Here is a 20,136-nt window from a genome sequence, read left to right as displayed (position 1 = left end):
GATTTCTGACTGCAAAGTTCAAAGCTGAGCCACGGATAGAAAAAAGAAAAGGAACAGGCCCTCACTTGAAACTTCAGAACATGTTGGGAGGTTAAAACGAAGGCTTCTTTCGCTCTGCCCCACACCCCACTTAAATGATCATTTTCACTTTTGCTCAAAAAGAAGCCGAAAGCTATTCAGAGCGGCAGCCTGATAAATAAAGAGAGAGAGAGAGAGAGAGAGAGAGAGAGAGAGAGAGAGAGAGAGAGAGAGAGAGAGAGAGAGAGAGAGAGAGAGAGAGAGAGAGAGAGAGAGAGAGAGAGAGAGAGAGAGAGAGAGAGAGAGAGAGAGAGAGAGAGAGAGAGAGAGAGAGAGAGAGAGAGAGAGACTGTGTGGGAATGATTACATCAGCCTGAGCGGGCCCTATGATTGGTTAAGGAAGTGTGGTTTGATTCACTACCTAAAAGCCCATGGCTGTAACCCTTTGTGAGAGAAGCAGAGGGAAGTTGTCAACTAGCCGGACTGGAAATAGTGCCATCTGCTTGCTCTGTCCTGCACTAGGCAGAGGAGATTATGTGACAGGTACCATAACAGGCAGGCACTGACAGAGAGAAAGGAACCGTGCTGTACTAGTCTTTTTTTCGACCAAGTTGAGGAGAGGGTTGTTCGTCTGTGTGGAGGCAGGCTCACTCCAAAAATGCCATCGTGCTCTCCCGACTGCTGCCTATTACAGGCCGTAGAGGTAAGCTCTTAGAGACATATTTAACCGCTTGTCCCTTTTTCTCCGAAGTCTGACAAAGGTTAGCTGAGACGAGGGTCAAAGTAATTGCTTTAAAGGTCGAAGATAATTTGTCTTATTTTTTTTTAAAGATATGACAAGCGAGAAGGGAATGTGTGAGAGGCTCAGAATGGATCGAAGCCCGCTTGAATGGAGGAATCTGTTTTTTCTTTCCTGTCGAAAGAAGATATGATGTTCTGTTGTCAGGCTTTGAATTTATTGAAGCTATAGCTGGAGAAGGGAATGAGAATGTATTTTTTACAAGGCCTCATGTTCAAAGGGTGCGTACTGTAGCCTAAATGGGAAGGCTAAGGAAGCTAAATTCCTACTAAAATCTCCTTGGAGGAGCCAGAGGGAATAGGATCCGTGCTCACAGGGGGATTTATCAGGGCTTTATCTGATGTTTCTATAAATGTGCTATATTCCTCTTTACACTATTTTTCTATACAGTTTATTTCAGTGTCTTTCTATACAGTATCTTGTTCTATACAGTATTTTCCTATACATATAATGTATCTCTATACACAATCTTTCTATGCAGTATCTTTCAGTCAGTGGGTAATCTCTATGGAAGCAGGTGGTGTGGATTGAAGGACTAAAAGAGTTCCCTTAGTATTTCAGCTTGAAGTATAATTCTGATGAGTGTCACATTTTATGATTTTAGAATCTATATTTTCCCACAAACCGCTGCCATTGAGAATGGATTGTATATGTCTGGGATGCTCATCAAACACGCATGGTTATGAATGAAAGTGAATTAGCTCTTGGTATTATATTGCAAATGTTGTGCTCTCTAGTTATGCTTTCTATGTAAAACTGTGCCGGTCTACGCCTGAACTATGCGTCTCATCTATCTGAATTATGCCTGTCTGCCTATGAAGTTGTGTCTGGGAATAGTTCTAACATGAAAGGGTCTTTTCTTTCCTCTTTTAGATTATAAACATTTTCAGCGAGGACGGCATGGGGAAAGTAGTGGAAATCCCAGCCGACATGACTTCAAGAGATCTTTGCCAGCTCCTCGTATACAAAAGCCATTGTGTGGACGACAACAGTTGGGCACTTGTTGAGCATCACCCTCTCCTCGGACTAGGTAAGTGGCAACCTGGTGCGCTGGATGGGTGGGCTGGTGGGCAGGCTGGCTGGCAGGACATAGCCTAGCGCTCCCTCCCCCCTCGGCCCTTGCTCTGTGAGAGGCCAACTGGATAATGAACATGTTCTCCTGCTCATGTTAAAGTCAACAGAGGTCTCGCTATGGAAACCAAGAGTCATCATAAATAATAGATAGCCTACATCTGTAGCCTATATTTTGTCTTGTATATCATTATTTTGGTTAACAGTCATTAGCTGCCTGTCTGTGCCTGCTCTTAGTCTTTTAGACGGTTTCAGGGTCTGGTGTATGGGGCACCTTATATAGTACACTACTTTTGACCAGAGTGCTATGGGCCCTGTTAGATGAAGTTCACTATGTAGGGAATAGAGTGCCATTTGCGACGTAGTCTGAGACAACGGGCTCCTAGTGCAGGACCGGGAACCCTCCTGACATCACCCGCCCAAACCTTAGTTTGTTACCGTACCTGAGAACGGATATACGGTCACTTACAGTTAGAGATAAGAATGTACCATAATATGGTCACGTGTAATAATATGATTAGAGATGTTCTTTTATCTAATTCTGGACCAGGAATTGCGATCACTGGCTCATACAGGTACCTAGTTACTGTATATCTAGCCAACATTTGTACAGGGACTTTACTTTGGGCTTATACCATAGCTGAACAGGATAACGCTAGTCTCACTGAATGTTAGATGAATTGATATTAGGTTGTGTAAGTCAAGACGTAGAATGTTTAATGTGGCGGCATTGCAGCGATTTGTTAAGAGTTCTGAGAAGCAGAATGCTCCAAACTTCAAATCCCTAAGGAACGAGCAATTCTAAAACACAAGTTGTGTCTGGGCTTATATCTTCATTACAGCAGATGGGTAAAATGAGAGTACTGTATTTCTGAAATATAGGCTACCCAATATGTACGCACAACATAAAGGGTAACAATTATATGCAGTAATTATTTAGGTTTATTGTTGCATATGTGAAGAGGGTGTAATTCATATTGATATGTGTCTGAATTATCCAGGTTTTGAAAGTAAAAAGAAAAGAATTTGCTCATAAACGTCAATTTCCTTTTGATATCCCGAGCGCATTATAGCCCAAAGGAAATGGCATATATATTTCAAAATCTTCAAACTAATAACATTATATGGCAGTTAGAACACAACAATATTACATATCTGAAGCACAGGCCTCTAAATCTCTAAAAAATACTGTCACATGATCTGTTCTGATTGGTTTGGTGTCAGTGCGTAGGGATACCCAGTATAACATCATCCCTCTACAATGGCAAAATTCTACAGACTATGGATGCATCTCAAATGGCCCTCTTTTCTTATAGTGAACTACAAGGCACAATATTGCACTATAAGGTGCCATTTGGACACAACTTCCATTCGTTGTAAAAGGAACCAGGGCTGATCTGACCTTTAGAAGCCACCTGAATGGAGCTAGGGCAGGCTCTCTATGGTGAGTCCAGTCCACTAGAGGCAAGGTCACTCTTCTCAATTGCTCCTTAATCTGACCAGGCCTGTCCAGATGGGCTTTGTTGTATAAGAATGACATCCAGCCAATTAGATATGTTGCTTTGCCAACCTTGCTCCCAATCCCCTCGCTAAGGAGGAAACTGGAAAAGACAGGGGAGACACAGATCCACAACGGAGAAGGAGTCCCTGACTCCCTGGTATAAAGAAGGCTACGACTCATTGAGTCGTATCTTCTCTTCAGAACGGCGGAGTCCAGGGGAGATAGTTGAAAGACAACCCCACAATCAGTGGGGGTGTTTCCTGAGAGAGAGAGAGAGAGAGAGAGAGAGAGAGAGAGAGAGAGAGAGAGAGAGAGAGAGAGAGAGAGAGAGAGAGAGAGAGAGAGAGAGAGAGAGAGAGAGAGAGAGAGAGAGAGAGAGAGAGAGAGAGAGAGAGAGAGAGAGAGAGAGAGAGAGAGAGAGAGAGAGAGAGAGAGGGCCACTGTCAGTCATCGGGTGAATAGAATAGCTGATAAGAATAATGGCCAATGACCCTCCCTCAGCTTCCCCCACAAAGGGTTATAACCTCTACAGGCTTTAAGCTAGTGAGTCAGGGTCTTGACTGACTCATGGTCAGAGAGGAAGTGACTCACCAAAGAGCCTCAGTAAAGGCAAGGTAGAGGAGGTGCTGGATTGGCTCTCCATTTCTTGGGATGTAAGTGGACTGGAATCCAACCAGGTTGCAACATCAGTATGATACTACCCACATAGTTTCTGAAAACGTCCACATTGTCTATTTCCTCTTTCTCTCCCTTTTAATGAGTGTGAGTATCTTACTGCATGTCCAAGAAAGCCTGGGCCCTTCCTCCCCAGTCCCCAGTGTCTCCTTTCCTGCTGCCAAAATCTATTTAGGAATCCTGCTTCCACAGTTGGATGTGAAACATGTGTTCCTGCAGAGAGAGCAGGGGCCAGGCAGGGTCAGTGGTCCAGGCAGGGTCAGTGGTCTAGGCAGGGTGAGTGGGCCAGGCAGGGTGAGTGGGTCAGTGGGCCAGGCAGGGTCAGTGGGCCAGGCAGGGTGAGTGGGTCAGTGGGCCAGGCAGGGTCAGTGGGCCAGGCAGACAGCAGGGCCTGTATAGCATAGCCCCACTACTTGTGTGAGAGAGGGGGAAGTGAATGTATGCTCAAGACATCTATAGGATGGGGGGGGGGTCAATTCAGAAAGTAAACCCAATTCCAAATTTCAGTTCATAGGCTGAACTGCTTGTTCTTTCATTGTTTGCTCTACACCCAATGTTCAGGACATGAAAATGATTTCAATGCTGTTCTTTTTCTTGTTAAAGACGTGATATTGTGTCCTTATTGTAGGCTTCCATTCGGTAACTAGCTCCTTCTTTCTCTCTCGACAGAGAGGTGCTTGGAGGACCATGAGCTAGTGGTACAAGTGCAGGCATCCATGACCAGCGAGGGCAGATTTCTGTTCAGGAAGAACTATGCCAAATATGAATTCTTCAGAAATCCTTTGGTAGGTTGTTTTTTTGTTCGTTTGTTTCCAAGGAATCCCAGAGCTCGCATGCAGAGTTTTTCCTTGTCCTATTTATATTCTCTACATGTGTAAACAGTTATAACAAGCTAAACAGCCTGGATTTTATTTTTTATTTACAAGCAATGCATTTCTTAAATGAGTGGAGAATGTTTGGTTGGACTTGTTAAATTTAGCATATTACCCAGAAAAATCCTACTACACTCACAATCAAGTGGGCCTCATCTTTCACTCACTTTATAGGAATGTACCCACTCACACTCAGAAAAATGAACTGTTAGACTGGTGGATAAAACTGTCCAGGACTCAGAAAGACTAGGCTAAACCAGGGTCTGGGAAACTGTCCCTAAACATACTTATTTAAGAAACAGTTTGAAACGCTATGAGACAAATACTATTGTTTAATGTTTTTCTTCATATTCATTTGAGAAAGGGGATTCATTTAATATCTCTTGGCCTCCACCTCTATCCTTCTGCGTTTCCTTTTACCCACAACCTCCTTGCTAAACGACTGCTTTCGTTTCACACTTACCAACAGAATTTCTTTCCTGAGCATATGGTTGCATGGTGCCAGGAAACAAATGGTGCAATCCCACCATCTCAACTTTTACAGGTATGTGCCATAGAACCGTAAAGACTCCACTACCTCAGCATACTGCATACTCCAGTCTGTGTTGTGTACTGTGTCTGATCTCCTTCAAAAATATCACCTTTGACCTCCTTGTACATGTCTTGTCAGAGAACAGACTGTAACACTTGATGTTCTGTTGACATACGAGTGTCTCTGCACACGCAGGCCAGGCGTGCCTAACAGAAAGACAAACAGACAGATATTACAGCTTCTGAAGGGGAGCAACTGTGAGAGGAGAGTAAAGGAACGTACTGAATTTTATAGCACAGCGCATCAGGCCAACATCCTCCCATTCTGCACCAGGCAGCACAGCGCAGCTGCATGGTGCCTTTAAAGACGTGAGGCTCTAATGGAATGAAGTTTACATGTTCAGCCTGCAAATGTAGCAGTGTGACAAAGCGTTATTAAAAGGGCCATGACTGGAATCCATCCACTATGGCAGAAAGCTTTTAAAATGATACCATCCCTGACATGGTCAGATTGAAGGAGCAGGCTGGGGGGCGGTTCCAGGAATCCAGTGAAGGCAGATCATAAACAGTGAATCACTTAAAGGTGCACTATGCTATTTCCTGGTTGCAAAAATGCTAATAGTTAGCCTACTTTCAGTCATTATGTAGAGAATCAGGTTGCTGTCTAAACCACTGTAAAATAACTTTTGACCAAAAATAACCACGACCAAAAATAATGTATTAATGTGGTGGTGTACAGAGCCGGGGGTGAAAGACGTAAAAGCGGAAACTTAAGAATGGGAAGCAAATGAAATGGCACACATAAAACACATCTAGCCCTTAGACTTGCTTTCAATGAGAATGTCAGATCCTTAACTTAAATTTCTATGTCGGTTTGGTCGGGTCGTCAAAAAGTGACGTATTGCACCTTTAATTAGTGTCTTGTCAGGTCAGGAGACCGTGTCTGAATGTGGCAGAGAGAGTTCTGTATTCTGCAGGGCATGTTAAAACCAGTAGGTGCTTATCTTATCGCTCCATTCAGTTCTTGCAACAACTTGCTGTCAGAATCAGAACTCCTGGTTGAATTGTCTGTCTCTACAGTGTGTATGTGTCTTGGTTGATACTGTTACATAAGACAGAACATCTGTCTGAACATTTCTCTCCCATGTTTAAAGTGGCTCATAAAAATTTGTATCACAAGAATGCCAAGATTGTTCGTTATATAAATGTTTGTTTTCTGGCTCCGAGCCCCATGAAAATGATGATGTTTGGTTTGTTCTAAAACCTTCTTCTCTCTCTCTCCTTCTCTCAGAATTTCTTGAACTCCAGCAGTTGTCCTGAGATCCAGGGCTTTTTATACGTGAAAGAGATGGGCAGGAAATCCTGGAAGAAGCTGTACGTGTTCCTTAGACGCTCAGGACTTTACTTTTCTACGAAAGGAACGTCGAAGGTATTTGGCCAACCCCTTTCTACTGTATGCTTAGTACACTAACTCTGTTAGTGTTAGGTTTGTATTGCCAAATCCTTGAGCCAATATCCCACATTTAAATTGCGCTAGTAATGGCCTACAAAGTCGAATACTTTAGTTGCTAGTTAAGAGGCTGCTTGCCTCAATCATCTGTGTACATTCTTGCTGCTCAGAGAGGCCTGCCTTCTCTATGTCCCATACAACCACACATGCTGCTATTGATTTGAGTGGAGCTCTGCTCTCTGTTACCTCCAGGCTTAAGTTTCTTCGTGATGAAATGACATTGGCTATTGATTTATCCTCCACAGGAGCCCAGGCATTTACAGTTACTAGCAGACCTGGAGGACAGCAATGTCTTCACAGTAACAACAGGCAAGAAGCTACACAGTGCGCCGACAGACTACGAGTTCTGTATAAAGGTACGTTCAAGAGAAAGAAAGGCCTCTGCACTCGAGACATTGCAAGTCATTCAGATGCTCATATGTTGTCTATTATTCCGACTGTCTTCTATGGAGGACAACCCGTCTCCTATTACAGTTATTGAACAGTGTCGTGTCTAGACTGTGTCTGCTTCCCAAATGGTGCACTATATAGGGAATAGGTTGCCATTTGGTAAGCATCCTGTATCTTGCTGAGACATGCCTGACGAGAGGCAGGCTTCGCTGCCATTGTGTGCTCTGTGTTGACCCACTTTCTGGCTATATAATAAATGGATAGAGAATCAAACCAAAATCGAACAAAATCCTATTTTATTCTGCAACAAGATCAGGGTTGGGTAGGTTCCTTTCTAAATGTAATCTGTTACAGTTACTAGTTACCTGTCCCAAATTGTAATCAGTAACATAACTTTTGGACACTTTTGGATTACCTCAACTCTGTAATTAATGTAATCTGATTACTTGCAGATTACTTTCCCCTTAAGAGGCATTAGAAGAAGATAAACATATTACCAATTGAACAACATATATTGCAGGATAAATCAATGTTAGAGGTTACATGACTGGCCATAAATGAATGTTGCATTTTACTTTCTGTTTTTTTATGTTTGCTTCTTCTAATCCATTCGTTCTAATTTTATACAGATAATAATACAATTAGCCTACAGTATTTAGTCATTCCAATTAATTTAATACCCCTTTATCTTGAAGAATAAGACCTAGAAATATGGAAGTGTAGATTAGGCAAATTGTTTTACCCGAGCACAACCCCAAAACAAAGGACTTATTAGCCAGCCCTACTCTGTTGTTTATGTTGTCATGGAGGACTGATTGGGCTCATTGCTTCAAGTCAAATAAATAAATGCTGCTCTCATGGAATGGCATGCTTTGAGAGCTTCCCGAAAAGAGCTATTTGCATGTAAAAAAAAAATGTATGCCGTATGCTGCATTTGCTATAGGCCTCATTGTATACGTTTTTGTTGGTGACACTTTGGTATCTGGATCATTTGCATCTGTTTAAGTCTAAGTGTGTGAGTTTGATCATGTATCCATTAGGCCCATGGGCATTTTGAATCCGCACAAATTAGATTGAGCAATAAAAGCCCCACCCGTGGTCTTCTTAAATTAAACTGGTTTTTGACAGTATGGAGCACAATACCACAGAGGAGTTTAGAAGGGAGCAACTCAAACTTTTATTCCATAGGCTGGGATCCGCACTATACAGCTGTTGAGGGAGTGCATTTTTTAACTCGCTGTCAACTGGTTGCAAAAACAATGATTGATAGGCAGCTTAAACTTCAATTCGACCATTATTGGGTTCAAATACACGTAAGCATTTGTAAATAGCCATCTACAACAATCACAATCCGTAATGAGTAAATAACTAATAGAGAGAGCAGTGGTGTGATTCACATCATTGTGCCATGTAGATATCAATAATACGTGATGTTCGTATCGCCCGTAGGCTACACCACTACTGTCATCCTTACTTCTACGCATTTATTCAAGTTGAACAATCTTTGGACTGTAGCCTACAAAAGCCCATTCCTGCTCTTTTCCCACAATCCATCTAACACATTTGGTGTGTCATCATAGTGGTCTCTGACTCGCTCAGGTGGAAAAACTTAAACTTACACCTTAATCAGGGCGGATTTGAATGTCATTGAGATAACAGAAAGGTGTCAAATAATTTCAAAGTAATCCTATAAGTAATCATCCAGTTTTTCAAAAGTATCTGTAATCTGATTACAATATTTTGCTGGTAAAATAATGGATTACAGTCTCCCGCCAACCCTGAACAAGATCATCTATCATCTCATGGGATATGTTAGTGTACGAGGGAGGAGGGTTTTAGTACAACCATACTGGCTGAATGGTTGTTTCTAATGATGAGGTGTTTATTTGGTCTCTCTAATTGGTTGTTGTGTGTTAATTGACAGCCCAACAAGAGGACTGAGCTGAAAGAGTTGAGGATGTTGTGTACTGAAGACGAACAGAGCAGAACTTCCTGGATGACAGCCTTCAGACTCTTCAAGGTACCAACGCCATGGCAACAAGCCCTCAATACACTGCAAAAGTAGTGCCTCAGTTATTACCAGAGGGTTGTATCAGATGCCAGTTCACTTGGGTTGTTGTGAGAGTCAGTATTCAAAGTAGCATGGTATAACTATCTATCTTTATGAATTTGATGAATATTTTGGAAGGTTTGATATTGGTTTACTTAACTGAAACAAAAGCAAACCTTTTCATTTATGGATATTCTCCTTATTCTTCACAGTATGGAATAGTCCTCTATCAGAACTACAAGATTCCTCAGCAGAGAAAAACTCTGTCACACTTTTCAACACCAGTGGTAAGCCTCTCCTTTTAGCTCCTTACAGGTGCCAGCCAAACTGTTGTTAACATCCAGCCTCTTTCTCGGTTGTCTTTCTTGATTCTTTGTGTCCTCTATTTCGGTGATTCGAACCAGCAACCTTTCGGTTACTGGCCCAACACTCTTAACCGCTAGGTTCCCTGTCCAGTGCATTTGAGGAGAGAGGAGGACTTCAATGACAGACAATTGAGAAAGAGCCCTAGTACTGTAACAGGGCATTTTCTACATTGGATGTATATTGACATTGACACAGCTTTGTCTCCCCCTAGCGGAGTGTGTCCGAGAATTCTCTGGTTGCCATGGATTTCTCAGGAAGGATAGGCAGGGTGATCGACAATCCCTTGGAGGCCCAGAGCGCTGCCATGGAGGAGGGCAATGCCTGGAGGGTGAGTCTCTTTCTACAACATTACTACAACCTTACTACAATGTTACTATTACAATGGTTCGACAACAATAATACAACCTTACTACAAAGTAACTACGTTACAGCAATGTTACTTCAACGTAGCTACGCTACAGCAATGTTACTACAACGTAACTACTTTACAGCAATGTTACTACAACGTAACAACGTTACAGCAATGTTACTACAACGTAGCTGCGTTACAGCAATGTTACTACAACGTAGCTGCGTTACAGCAATGTTACTACAACGTAGCTGCGTTACAGCAATGTTACTACAACGTAGCTGCGTTACAGCAATGTTACTACAACGTAACTACGTTACAGCAATGTTACTACAACGTAACTATGTTACAGCAATGTTACTACAACGTAGCTACGTTACAGCAATGTTACTACAACGTAGCTACGTTACAGCAATGTTACTACAACGTAGCTACGCTACAGCAATGTTACTACAACGTAGCTACGTTACAGCAATGTTACTACAACGTGACCACAATGCGACTCCGACGTTATTAAGATATTACAATGCTTATATGACCTTATGGTCTCAAAGAAAACATACTGCTGAAACATTGGTGATTTTATAAATAATCTGAGCAAGAGTGCAACAACTATCATGCTCTCCGTCACGAAGAACCTTTTTATTAACAAACTAATCCATGTTTGTTTGTTCTGTATCTCAGAAGAGAAGTCAACGGATGAACATTCTAGGTAGTCCCAGTCCACTACATCCCTGTTTATTAAACTCAGGTAATTCAACAACATAAGTTCTCACAATCCCTGTGTTATTTGAGTTGGCTACATTCTGTGTAGATAAAGCCTTGACCTGTCCTAAAGCTCTCCTTTCCACTTCCACGTCTAGTTATTCACAGAACACAGCTGTGGTTCCATGGGCGGATAACGCGAGAAGAGTCCCATCGGATGATCCACCAACAAGGCCAGGTGGACGGGTAAGACTCCTCAGTCTCTGCAACCACACAGCCAACCTGATATTTGATCAGGATTTATTTCATTATTAAAGTGTCTTGCATCTTCAGAATGTCCAGCCCACATGCCAACATATGTTGGATTTAAATTTGTAAATTTGACAGACGTTGAAGTTTTCACCAAAGACTGATTTTCTGCTCAGGTTGTTTCTCTTGAGGGACAGTCAAAGCAACCCAAAGGCCTTTGTCCTCACACTGTGCCATCACCAGAAAATTAAGCATTTCCAGATCTTACCGGTAAGTGAGCTTTACCTTGCCTCTGGGCTTCTCTCTTTGACCTCCCCCTCTCTCTTATGTCTACAGGCACACTAGAAAACCAAGTAAAACAGCCAACAATTTTAAGGAGTAAAGTAACTTTTGTTGTTCATTACTTCCTGTTGTTCTCACCTGACTGTTGTCTCTATGGTCCGTCCTGCAGTGTGAAGAGGACGGCCAGATCTTCTTCAGCCTTGACGACGGGTCCACCAAATTCACCGACCTGATCCAACTGGTGGAGTTCTACCAGCTCAACAGAGGAGTCCTGCCTTGTAAACTCAAGCACCCCTGCACCCTCGTAGCCTTATGACCCCTGACCTATGACTTGACCGGACTCTGCCTAAAAACAAACTCAAGACTTTTTCTTTAGGAGAAGGTGATGTGATGAACTCATGTTGTTGATGTGTCATGAGCTGCCAGGGACTGCGGATGGAACAAGACGGCGTGGTTGGGGGGTTAGGATGGACTCTAGTGGACTTCAGTGACCTCTGTGTTCCTGAAGGAAGGAGGAGATAAAGAAGCAAAACTAAAGCAAAAAGCTGCACCACGTTGTTATTAACTCTTATAAAAAACAAAAACATTTTCAAGTTTGTATTCATAGTCACCAATAAGCTCTGATCCACTGACACTGTTTAGTGACAGTTTATGAGATCAAAGTAGTTTTTATTATCCTTGTCCAATCATCAGGACTTTGTTTAGTCTGGGCCACTTTTTTACATAATGTAAGTATTTTTTGTGTTACAAATCATCTATACTACAACCTTTTTTCTGAAAAGCTGATTGTTTTCTAGTTTGGCGCTTGTGAAACTGGGAACAGGCCTTTCCACACTGACTGAAGAAGAATTCCTCTACTGTCTCATTCTTCTCGTTACCAACAAGGGCAAATCCCTCCTGTGTTGGAGGGATGGATGGACAATCTGATATTCGTAAAAAGAACATCATGAGACAGATCACGAGGCCAGCTGTCTCTGTCAAGCTGTGGGAAAGGAGAGGCTGGAGCTGGTAATTTAGGATGGAGCTGAAGGATGCTCTAGGACTACACAGGATCCATTCATTCCACTCTCTTAGGACTTTTCTTTCTTTCTTTGGTGACCTCACAGGCTTTTGTGTTCATAACATTTTAGTACTGCATCATCAAACGTGTTCTTAGTCCGTTTTAGTTTCTTATCAGTAGTCTGGAGCGTATAGATTTCTAATAGTCACACAACAACAACTAAATCACTACATCCAGTTCAGTGTTAAATCAATCCATCATCAGCTCCACCATCCGGTGTTCCACATACAACCACATGATCTCCCCCCCAAAATATAAACTACTACAGGTATTCATTCACTCCCCGTCTCATCCACTCATTTAAGTCCACGTAATAGGTAGCTGTTGAGGTCCACGCTGCTAGCCTAGTCCTATACTGTGTGCTATAACCAACCCTTCTATTGTTGCCTACAGTACGTATTCAGAATGGCACTAGGCTACCAAGCTGCTCCTCAGGTGATAACAAGCAACATAACCGCCAAGGAAGGCTCTGCTCTTAGGTCTCTCTTGGTGTCAATGCAATAATAATCTATATGTAAAACATTGGAAAGCATATGGCCATCTTGTGGACTGTAATTCCATGTTGTAAGCACTCTGAAGACATGGTTATGATTATATGACTAAAACCTAACTTAGGCCAATGGGGAGGGTGCCACAGTTTTCTTTTAAACCTACCTGTTTGCATTCCCTCCGTCAGAACACAGGGAAATATAACCACTACACCAACCTCTTGTGATCCACTAGAGGGATCTGTCTAGCTCAGAGTTGACGTGTACAGTCCACGGTCGGTCTGTCTGTAGAATGCAACTGGAATCAATCGACTCATCTGCTGTGAGGACCCATCTTCTTAATCCAAGGGTGCGTCCCAAATAGCACCGTATTCCCTACATAGTGCATTACCTTACTTTTGAGTAGGGCCCATAAGGCTTTGGTCAAAAGTAGTGCACTATATCGGGAATAGGGTGCCATTTGAGACTGAAGTCTGTTCATTTTGGACTTGTTGCTTTTCTTTTCCATGATGTGATTGAATGATTGTTTTTAGAACAGACACTGTGAAGCCCTAGTAATGGATGATACCCTGAAGTGGAAGCGTTTTTAACTGTCCAGCCTCGTCCAAGGTTGCAGTGAACACACAGATTTGTAAAGATGTTGTAACGCAACATTAAGAAAGAGCCATCTTTTTATTTTATTTATGGTGTCTTAAGCTGGATAGATTCAGAATATTAGCCACACTATCTACAAGTTCTGCACAATGACATTTCAAAAAATAAGATGCAATGACTCAATCATTTCAAGTATTGTTTCGCAAATGTATTTATTTATCTAGATGTGAGTGATTACTTGAAATGTAGCTCTTTTCTCAGTGCTGTTCGTTACTGTTTTATCATTACCATGGAATGATTGAACCGCGTAATTATTACTTAGCATCTATTACATAGTTTATCATTCATTTCTTGCTTTTTATGTTTGAACACTCAAACTATTTTATCACCAACACTTACTATGAAGTAACATTCAAGTGGTGTTCCCTAATGGTTTTCATTCCAAATTGGTGTCAGTAGAAAAAGTGTGGGGAATAAAAGTCACTAATATTTCTGTCACAGTGCGTTTCACATCGATATTCAGTTTAATGCCTTTCTCTCACACATTCTTCTACATTTAGGAAATCTTTTCACATGAACTCCTCAAGAATATTTCAAACACACAGGTTGAATTAGATTACTTTTAAAAAAGTATTTTTTGTAAAACATATTTAAATATTTGACCTCTTCAGTGTGACTTTCAATGATGCTGTCAACCGAACAAATTTCATATCTAGATAATTAATGAATGAGTTGATAGTTTTTTGAGCTGTCAGTTCAGTTGCTCTGTCCCTTTCCATTACAGTTAGTTGTCTTCCATTTGACAGAACGTTCACTCTTTAAACTGTGCGTTAATCAGAACTTTGTTTCTTGTCAGAAGTGAAGCTATACCTTTACAATACTTGAGCCACAATTGCAAAAAACAAATTGGTATACAGTACGTTAAATGGCCAAGTCTTTTCCACAGCATAGTGTGTATTATCCATTGAGAAAGGCTTGGATGTGATGGCACCACTAGATGCCCACTGCAGTACCTTTTCCATGGAATTTTGAGAGCTACACTTCACTGTTTATTGGGTGTGACCAGAGCCGTGAATATATAATATATGTTACTGTGGGGCTCTGGGTGTGGCATCATTATGACTATACAATGAGCAGGTTAGGTGCCAAAGCTGTTTCCTACTCCTATGCTAAATTAGGTCAAAACGTTGGACAATATATCTTCCCATTGGTCAAAATTATTTCAGTAGAAATCCGTTAGGATTGCCTCCTCCGATGGTAATCTTAGCTGTACAATGTTATATGCAACTCATGTAAAAGTTGTGTATTGAATCAATGTACCATATTAGCATATGAAACCATGTAGATGCAACACTGTATTTAGGTTACAGATCACTATTACCGCATTGGCTTACTCTTAACTACTTATGAAATGAAGAAACTTGATTTATTTGAGTGGTTTTTATCAGTTGGTTTAATGTGCATATCGAGTTTGTTTCTTATGTGTTTCTCATGTAAAAACCTCTTCACAAATGTCTGTAATATTGAAATGTTGCTGGTATGGAACTGGAGTTGGCTTGGGCATCTTTTCATAGTTCCTGCAAGTCATCCTAAGCTACTCCTCCATCACTGACTTCTCAACACTAAACTGTTTAGGCCTGTCAGATGCAGATACATAGGTGTTTTTCATATTCAGAAACATTCACATCAGAGGCCAGTTCTCTCACATAGTGTCTTGCTATGAACTAGTAGAATGTTGCTAGTGACATTGAATCACCTGCAAAGTAGTGAACTGGTGAAAGTGAATTAAGTAAATGTACTTTTTTATGTCAGAGAAATGAATGTAACTGGGTTGCTCAGGGTTGACATGGAGCCTGTTGAAAACTGGTCATCTCGTCAGACCAGTGGGATTTTGTATGTGCAACGAATACATTGTGTAGTACTGTTGATCAACTTGGGGTTAATAGTATTTCACCAAACAATATTTTCTTCAGTAAGTAGTTTGGCCTTTATGATATTCTTTCAGCATACCAGTAGTTTCTCCAAAACAGTAGTACAGCACAGTTGATTTAAGGTGTCCTCTTTTCTCTTGTGTAAGTCTGTTTGTCTCAAGAAGCCTAAAACGCAGCAGGTGCCTCTGATTACCTTTTTCTCTGCACTAAAACCAGAGCTGACTTTGGACCGTTCATGGGAACCTTTTCCAGTGATCGATAATGACTCTTGTGCTTTGCATATATTGTCACAATGCAAGATATAGTGACTGTACAAAGGAGTAAAGCAAATATATATAGATCTATATAAATATAAATGATTATGTATTTCAGGGAATGCAACAAAAAACAAGAACCTGTATCTCTTTTTAAGAGAAAGATCCTGTATTCATACTGTGCTTTGCTTCAATCTGTAAATAACTGAATGGCTTATATCTCTTAATTGTAACCTTTTCAGGTATTTTTGTACAAATAAGGGACTGATATGTTCTGTTTATTGTAATTAGAATAAAACATTAATACATTGCTATTCATTTAAGCTGTGCTGTTTTGTCTTGGTAGGGAAGTCCTCATCAAGGTAATTACAAATGCATTTAAATCACTGTACTCTAGTTGCAAATCATTCTGTTTCTTTTGATTACTATTGCAAATGCTACTTCTAGATGGGATTACAAATCTGCTGCAACTTTCCATGAGTTTAGTTATATATTTCCATCTAGCTTGAAATGTCTGCTTGAAATGTTCAACTGTACGTGGGGTTGTACTTCACCCTGTTTGCCCACTAGATGGCAGACAACCACTATAGAGAATCAAATACTCTACTTAAATGGGCAATCATCCATTGAAACAATAGCAAAGCATATTCCCCACTATGTTTCAGTAAAAAGCTGAGGGATGCGGCTGGAGTAACTACTCTCAAATTCATAGACAGCTATGGATGCAAGGACTGACCAATATATAGCAATTAAAGTTTGTTTTGAGGCCATGTGGTTTGTTTACATTTTCTTTGTTTACAAACATTAAAGTAAAACAAGCTTATATTTTGGGTTCTGGTGGGGGTACGACAGTTGGATTAAGCTCATGAGGCATTTATGAGTTATATTCTTCAAGAATCAGTGGGAAGCTACTTGTTTTAACTTCATTTAAAAATCCCAAAAATGATGTAGCAACTGCAGATTGCCCCTTTAAGAGAGAAATGTCATGAACTCACTTTCAAATGTTCAGGATTGTTCACGTCCCAACAATCAATATTCATTCAAAAGCATTACAGATGTTGGCACAAAACGGTTAAGAGCTGAGAGGCACAGAATTTGACTTGGAAAATGTACTCTATACAGACCTAATGCTGTGTTAATAACATCTTGTAAATTAGTAAATACAAGTATACAACTGTAAAGAAAAATCCACTTGACCGCCCCTCCAAATGGTAATTACTAGGAAACTCTTCTATTATCCCTGAGCTCCGACTTCTCCCATGCTGAACTCTGACGTAATCCACTAACGATATGACCTCTATAACAGTATTTTCAGCAGTTAAATGAAACAACAAAACATTAATTATTAATTTGGTTTGAGAACACTAATTTGTTTGCGAGCACTAGCTGTACTTTTAGTGTATGGTTGATGGCTTTTTTACCATTAGTCAATGTTTCTCAAGTTCAAGGGACGTGAATTCATCTAACTCGTATTCTCAACTTCACAATTGGTAATTACCACTTTGCCACGTGATTATGAATGCAGCATAAGAATGGAGCAATCATCCAGGCCCCATAAGAGAATGTAGATAAATCAACATCCTGGTTATGCAGAAGAGAATTGAGATGTACTCTGATTTTCAGATGACGAGGTATCAGGTTATCTTGCTTGAGGTCTTTCATCAGATTGACATCTGGCCAGTCTGTATAAACTAAAATGTGTATTTAAGCATTACGATATCCACAGACCCTAGAGGGTGCATAACCACATAGATTTTGGAACTAGTTTTAGCTTGTTGACAGTGGGTTAAGTCTAAAATATTAACCATGAATGCAAAAATGTAGAAAGTCAATATAGTTCACATTATTTCAATTTACTTTATCAATGTAATGCATTTTACCCAGATTTCCACCACAAATCAACAAAGGGGTTTGGTTTATTGATTTCACTATATCAAATATCAACCGAAACGGTATATTTAAAATGAGTCATAACCGGGTTTATAAGTAGTTTGTAAAAGTGAAATTAGTAGTTTATAGATGGTTTATAGATGGTAATAAACAGTTACACCCCATTGGTTGATACTCTACTTAAATGGGCAATCATCCATTGAAACAATAGCAAAGCATATTCCCCACTATGTTTCAGTAAAAAGCTGAGGGATGCGGCTGGAGTAACTACTCTCAAATTCATAGACAGCTATGGATGCAAGGACTGACCAAGATATAGCAATTAAAGTTTGTTTTGAGGCCATGTGGTTTGTTTACATTTTCTTTGTTTACAAACATTAAAGTAAAACAAGCTTATATTTTGGGTTCTGGTGGGGGTACGACAGTTGGATTAAGCTCATGAGGCATTTATGAGTTATATTCTTCAAGAATCAGTGGGAAGCTACTTATTTTAACTTCATTTAAAAATCCCAAAAATGATGTAGCAACTGCAGATTGCCCCTTTAAGAGAGAAATGTCATGAACTCACTTTCAAATGTTCAGGATTGTTCACGTCCCAACAATCAATATTCATTCAAAAGCATTACAGATGTTGGCACAAAACGGTTAAGAGCTGAGAGGCACAGAATTTGACTTGGAAAATGTACTCTATACAGACCTAATGCTGTGTTAATAACATCTTGTAAATTAGTAAATACAAGTATACAACTGTAAAGAAAAATCCACTTGACCGCCCCTCCAAATGGTAATTACTAGGAAACTCTTCTATTATCCCTGAGCTCCGACTTCTCCCATGCTGAACTCTGACGTAATCCACTAACGATATGACCTCTATAGCAGTATTTTCAGCAGTTAAGTGAAACAACAAAACATTAATTATTAATTTGGTTTGAGAACACTAATTTGTTTGCGAGCACTAGCTGTACTTTTAGTGTATGGTTGATGGCTTTTTTACCATTAGTCAATGTTTCTCAAGTTCAAGGGACGTGAATTCATCTAACTCGTATTCTCAACTTCACAATTGGTAATTACCACTTTGCCACGTGATTATGAATGCAGCATAAGAATCATCCAGGCCCCATAAGAGAATGTAGATAAATCAACATCCTGGTTATGCAGATGAGAATTGAGATGTACTCTGATTTTCAGATGACGAGGTATCAGGTTATCTTGCTTGAGGTCTTTCATCAGATTGACATCTGGCCAGTCTGTATAAACTAAAATATGTATTTAAGCATTACGATATCCACAGACCCTAGAGGATGCATAACCACATAGATTTTGGAACTAGTTTTAGCTTGTTGACAGTGGGTTAAGTCTAAAATATTAACCATGAATGCAAAAATGTAGAAAGTCAACATAGTTCACATTATTTCAATTTACTTTATCAATGTAATGCATTTTACCCAGATTTCCACCACAAATCAACAAAGATATTTGGTTTATTGATTTCACTATATCAAATATCAACCGAAACGGTATATTTAAAATGAGTCATAACCGGGTTTATAAGTAGTTTGTAAAAGTGAAATTAGTAGTTTATAGATGGTTTATAGATGGTAATAAACAGTTACACCCCATTGGTTGAAATTATGCTTGTCAGTTAACTGCTTTCCAAAACCCAAGATTATGAGGCTTAATTGGTAAGTGGTAATACTAACAGTAATATCAATTAACAATAGTAGTTATAACAGTGCCGTGCAACAGGTGTGTACTAAGCCTTTGTGTCGATCAGGCTGTGTGGAAAATTAGTAGGATCTCATTAACTCCTTGTGAATCAGCCCTTCCTGCCTGTGCACACTGCCTTGGCCAGGAGCCACACTCCCATTGGCTGGCTGAGAGGGGCCACTGGGCAGATAAAAGAGCTGTGCTCGTCGCTCCTGCTTGTACACCACTGCACACTGCTACTGTGTATGAAGACTGAAAGAGAGGAGGACCCGACCACGACTGTGCCCGACAACGTGAGTACACCCACCGCCAACCACCTACTACCACCCACCGCTCTAATACTCTTATGGTTTTTCAGGACTGCAGGTCTCTACTGGGCTGCAGAATACATGCACACCAGGGGCTGTATGTACAGTATCATAGTAAGATTTCTGGTCTAGGATCAGGTCCCTCCGGTGTATATATAATCTTTGTCATTATGGTCCAAAGATTAAAACTGTTCCTATATCAGCACTCCTTAACTTGATACGTACAGCTCTGGCAGAGAGGATTGATAGAAACAACAACACCTGAATGACTATGTTGGGTTGTACACACACTTACAAATTCTCTTACAAATTCCAAAAGGGTTCTTCGGGCTGTCCCCATAGGAGAACCATTTCTGGTTCCAGGTAAAACTCTTTTGTGTTCCATGTAGAACAAAAAGGGTTCTACCTGGAACCAAAAATAGTTATTCAAAGTGTTCTCCTATGGGGACAGCTGAATAACCCTTTTAGGTTCTAGATAGCACTTTTGTTCTAAGAGAAGAGGGCAATGTTCATATGTCTCTGAGTGTTGCATGCAT

The 20,136-nt window shown here is 40.5% G+C and overlaps 2 protein-coding genes across 8 annotated transcripts in view; both read left to right on the top strand.

Moving 5' to 3' along the window:
• LOC123997864 (growth factor receptor-bound protein 10-like) overlaps positions 1–16,182 on the top strand; it is a 90,149-nt gene extending 73,967 nt beyond the window's left edge. For 3 of the 7 annotated variants that reach the window (XM_046302487.1, XM_046302486.1, XM_046302485.1), the window contains 12 exons: positions 1,691–1,847; positions 4,734–4,849; positions 5,406–5,480; positions 6,759–6,896; positions 7,223–7,333; positions 9,292–9,387; positions 9,630–9,704; positions 9,995–10,111; positions 10,817–10,883; positions 10,996–11,083; positions 11,263–11,356; positions 11,538–16,181. In XM_046302487.1, the coding sequence (XP_046158443.1) occupies positions 1,691–1,847; positions 4,734–4,849; positions 5,406–5,480; positions 6,759–6,896; positions 7,223–7,333; positions 9,292–9,387; positions 9,630–9,704; positions 9,995–10,111; positions 10,817–10,883; positions 10,996–11,083; positions 11,263–11,356; positions 11,538–11,684 (1,281 nt within the window). In that variant the 3' untranslated portion in view covers positions 11,685–16,181. Of the gene's footprint in view, positions 1–407; positions 722–1,690; positions 1,848–4,733; positions 4,850–5,405; positions 5,481–6,758; positions 6,897–7,222; positions 7,334–9,291; positions 9,388–9,629; positions 9,705–9,994; positions 10,112–10,816; positions 10,884–10,995; positions 11,084–11,262; positions 11,357–11,537 lie in introns of those variants that run through there. The other 4 variants (XM_046302490.1, XM_046302491.1, XM_046302488.1 and 1 more) reach the window with 3 other exon arrangements.
• A 3,256-nt stretch (positions 16,183–19,438) lies between these two features.
• Positions 19,439–20,136, top strand: part of LOC123997861 (aromatic-L-amino-acid decarboxylase-like) — a 32,013-nt gene continuing 31,315 nt past the window's right edge. Inside the window, exon 1 of the mRNA XM_046302482.1 lies at positions 19,439–19,585. The gene's annotated coding sequence lies outside the window, so the exon portion shown is untranslated. The remainder of the gene's footprint in view (positions 19,586–20,136) is intronic.

This window comes from Oncorhynchus gorbuscha, linkage group LG15, assembly GCF_021184085.1.
Source record: "Oncorhynchus gorbuscha isolate QuinsamMale2020 ecotype Even-year linkage group LG15, OgorEven_v1.0, whole genome shotgun sequence".
Classification (NCBI taxonomy): Eukaryota; Metazoa; Chordata; class Actinopteri; order Salmoniformes; family Salmonidae; genus Oncorhynchus; species Oncorhynchus gorbuscha.
The sequence above is the reverse complement of the archived record's forward strand: the minus strand, read 5'-3'. Positions and strand labels throughout refer to the sequence as shown.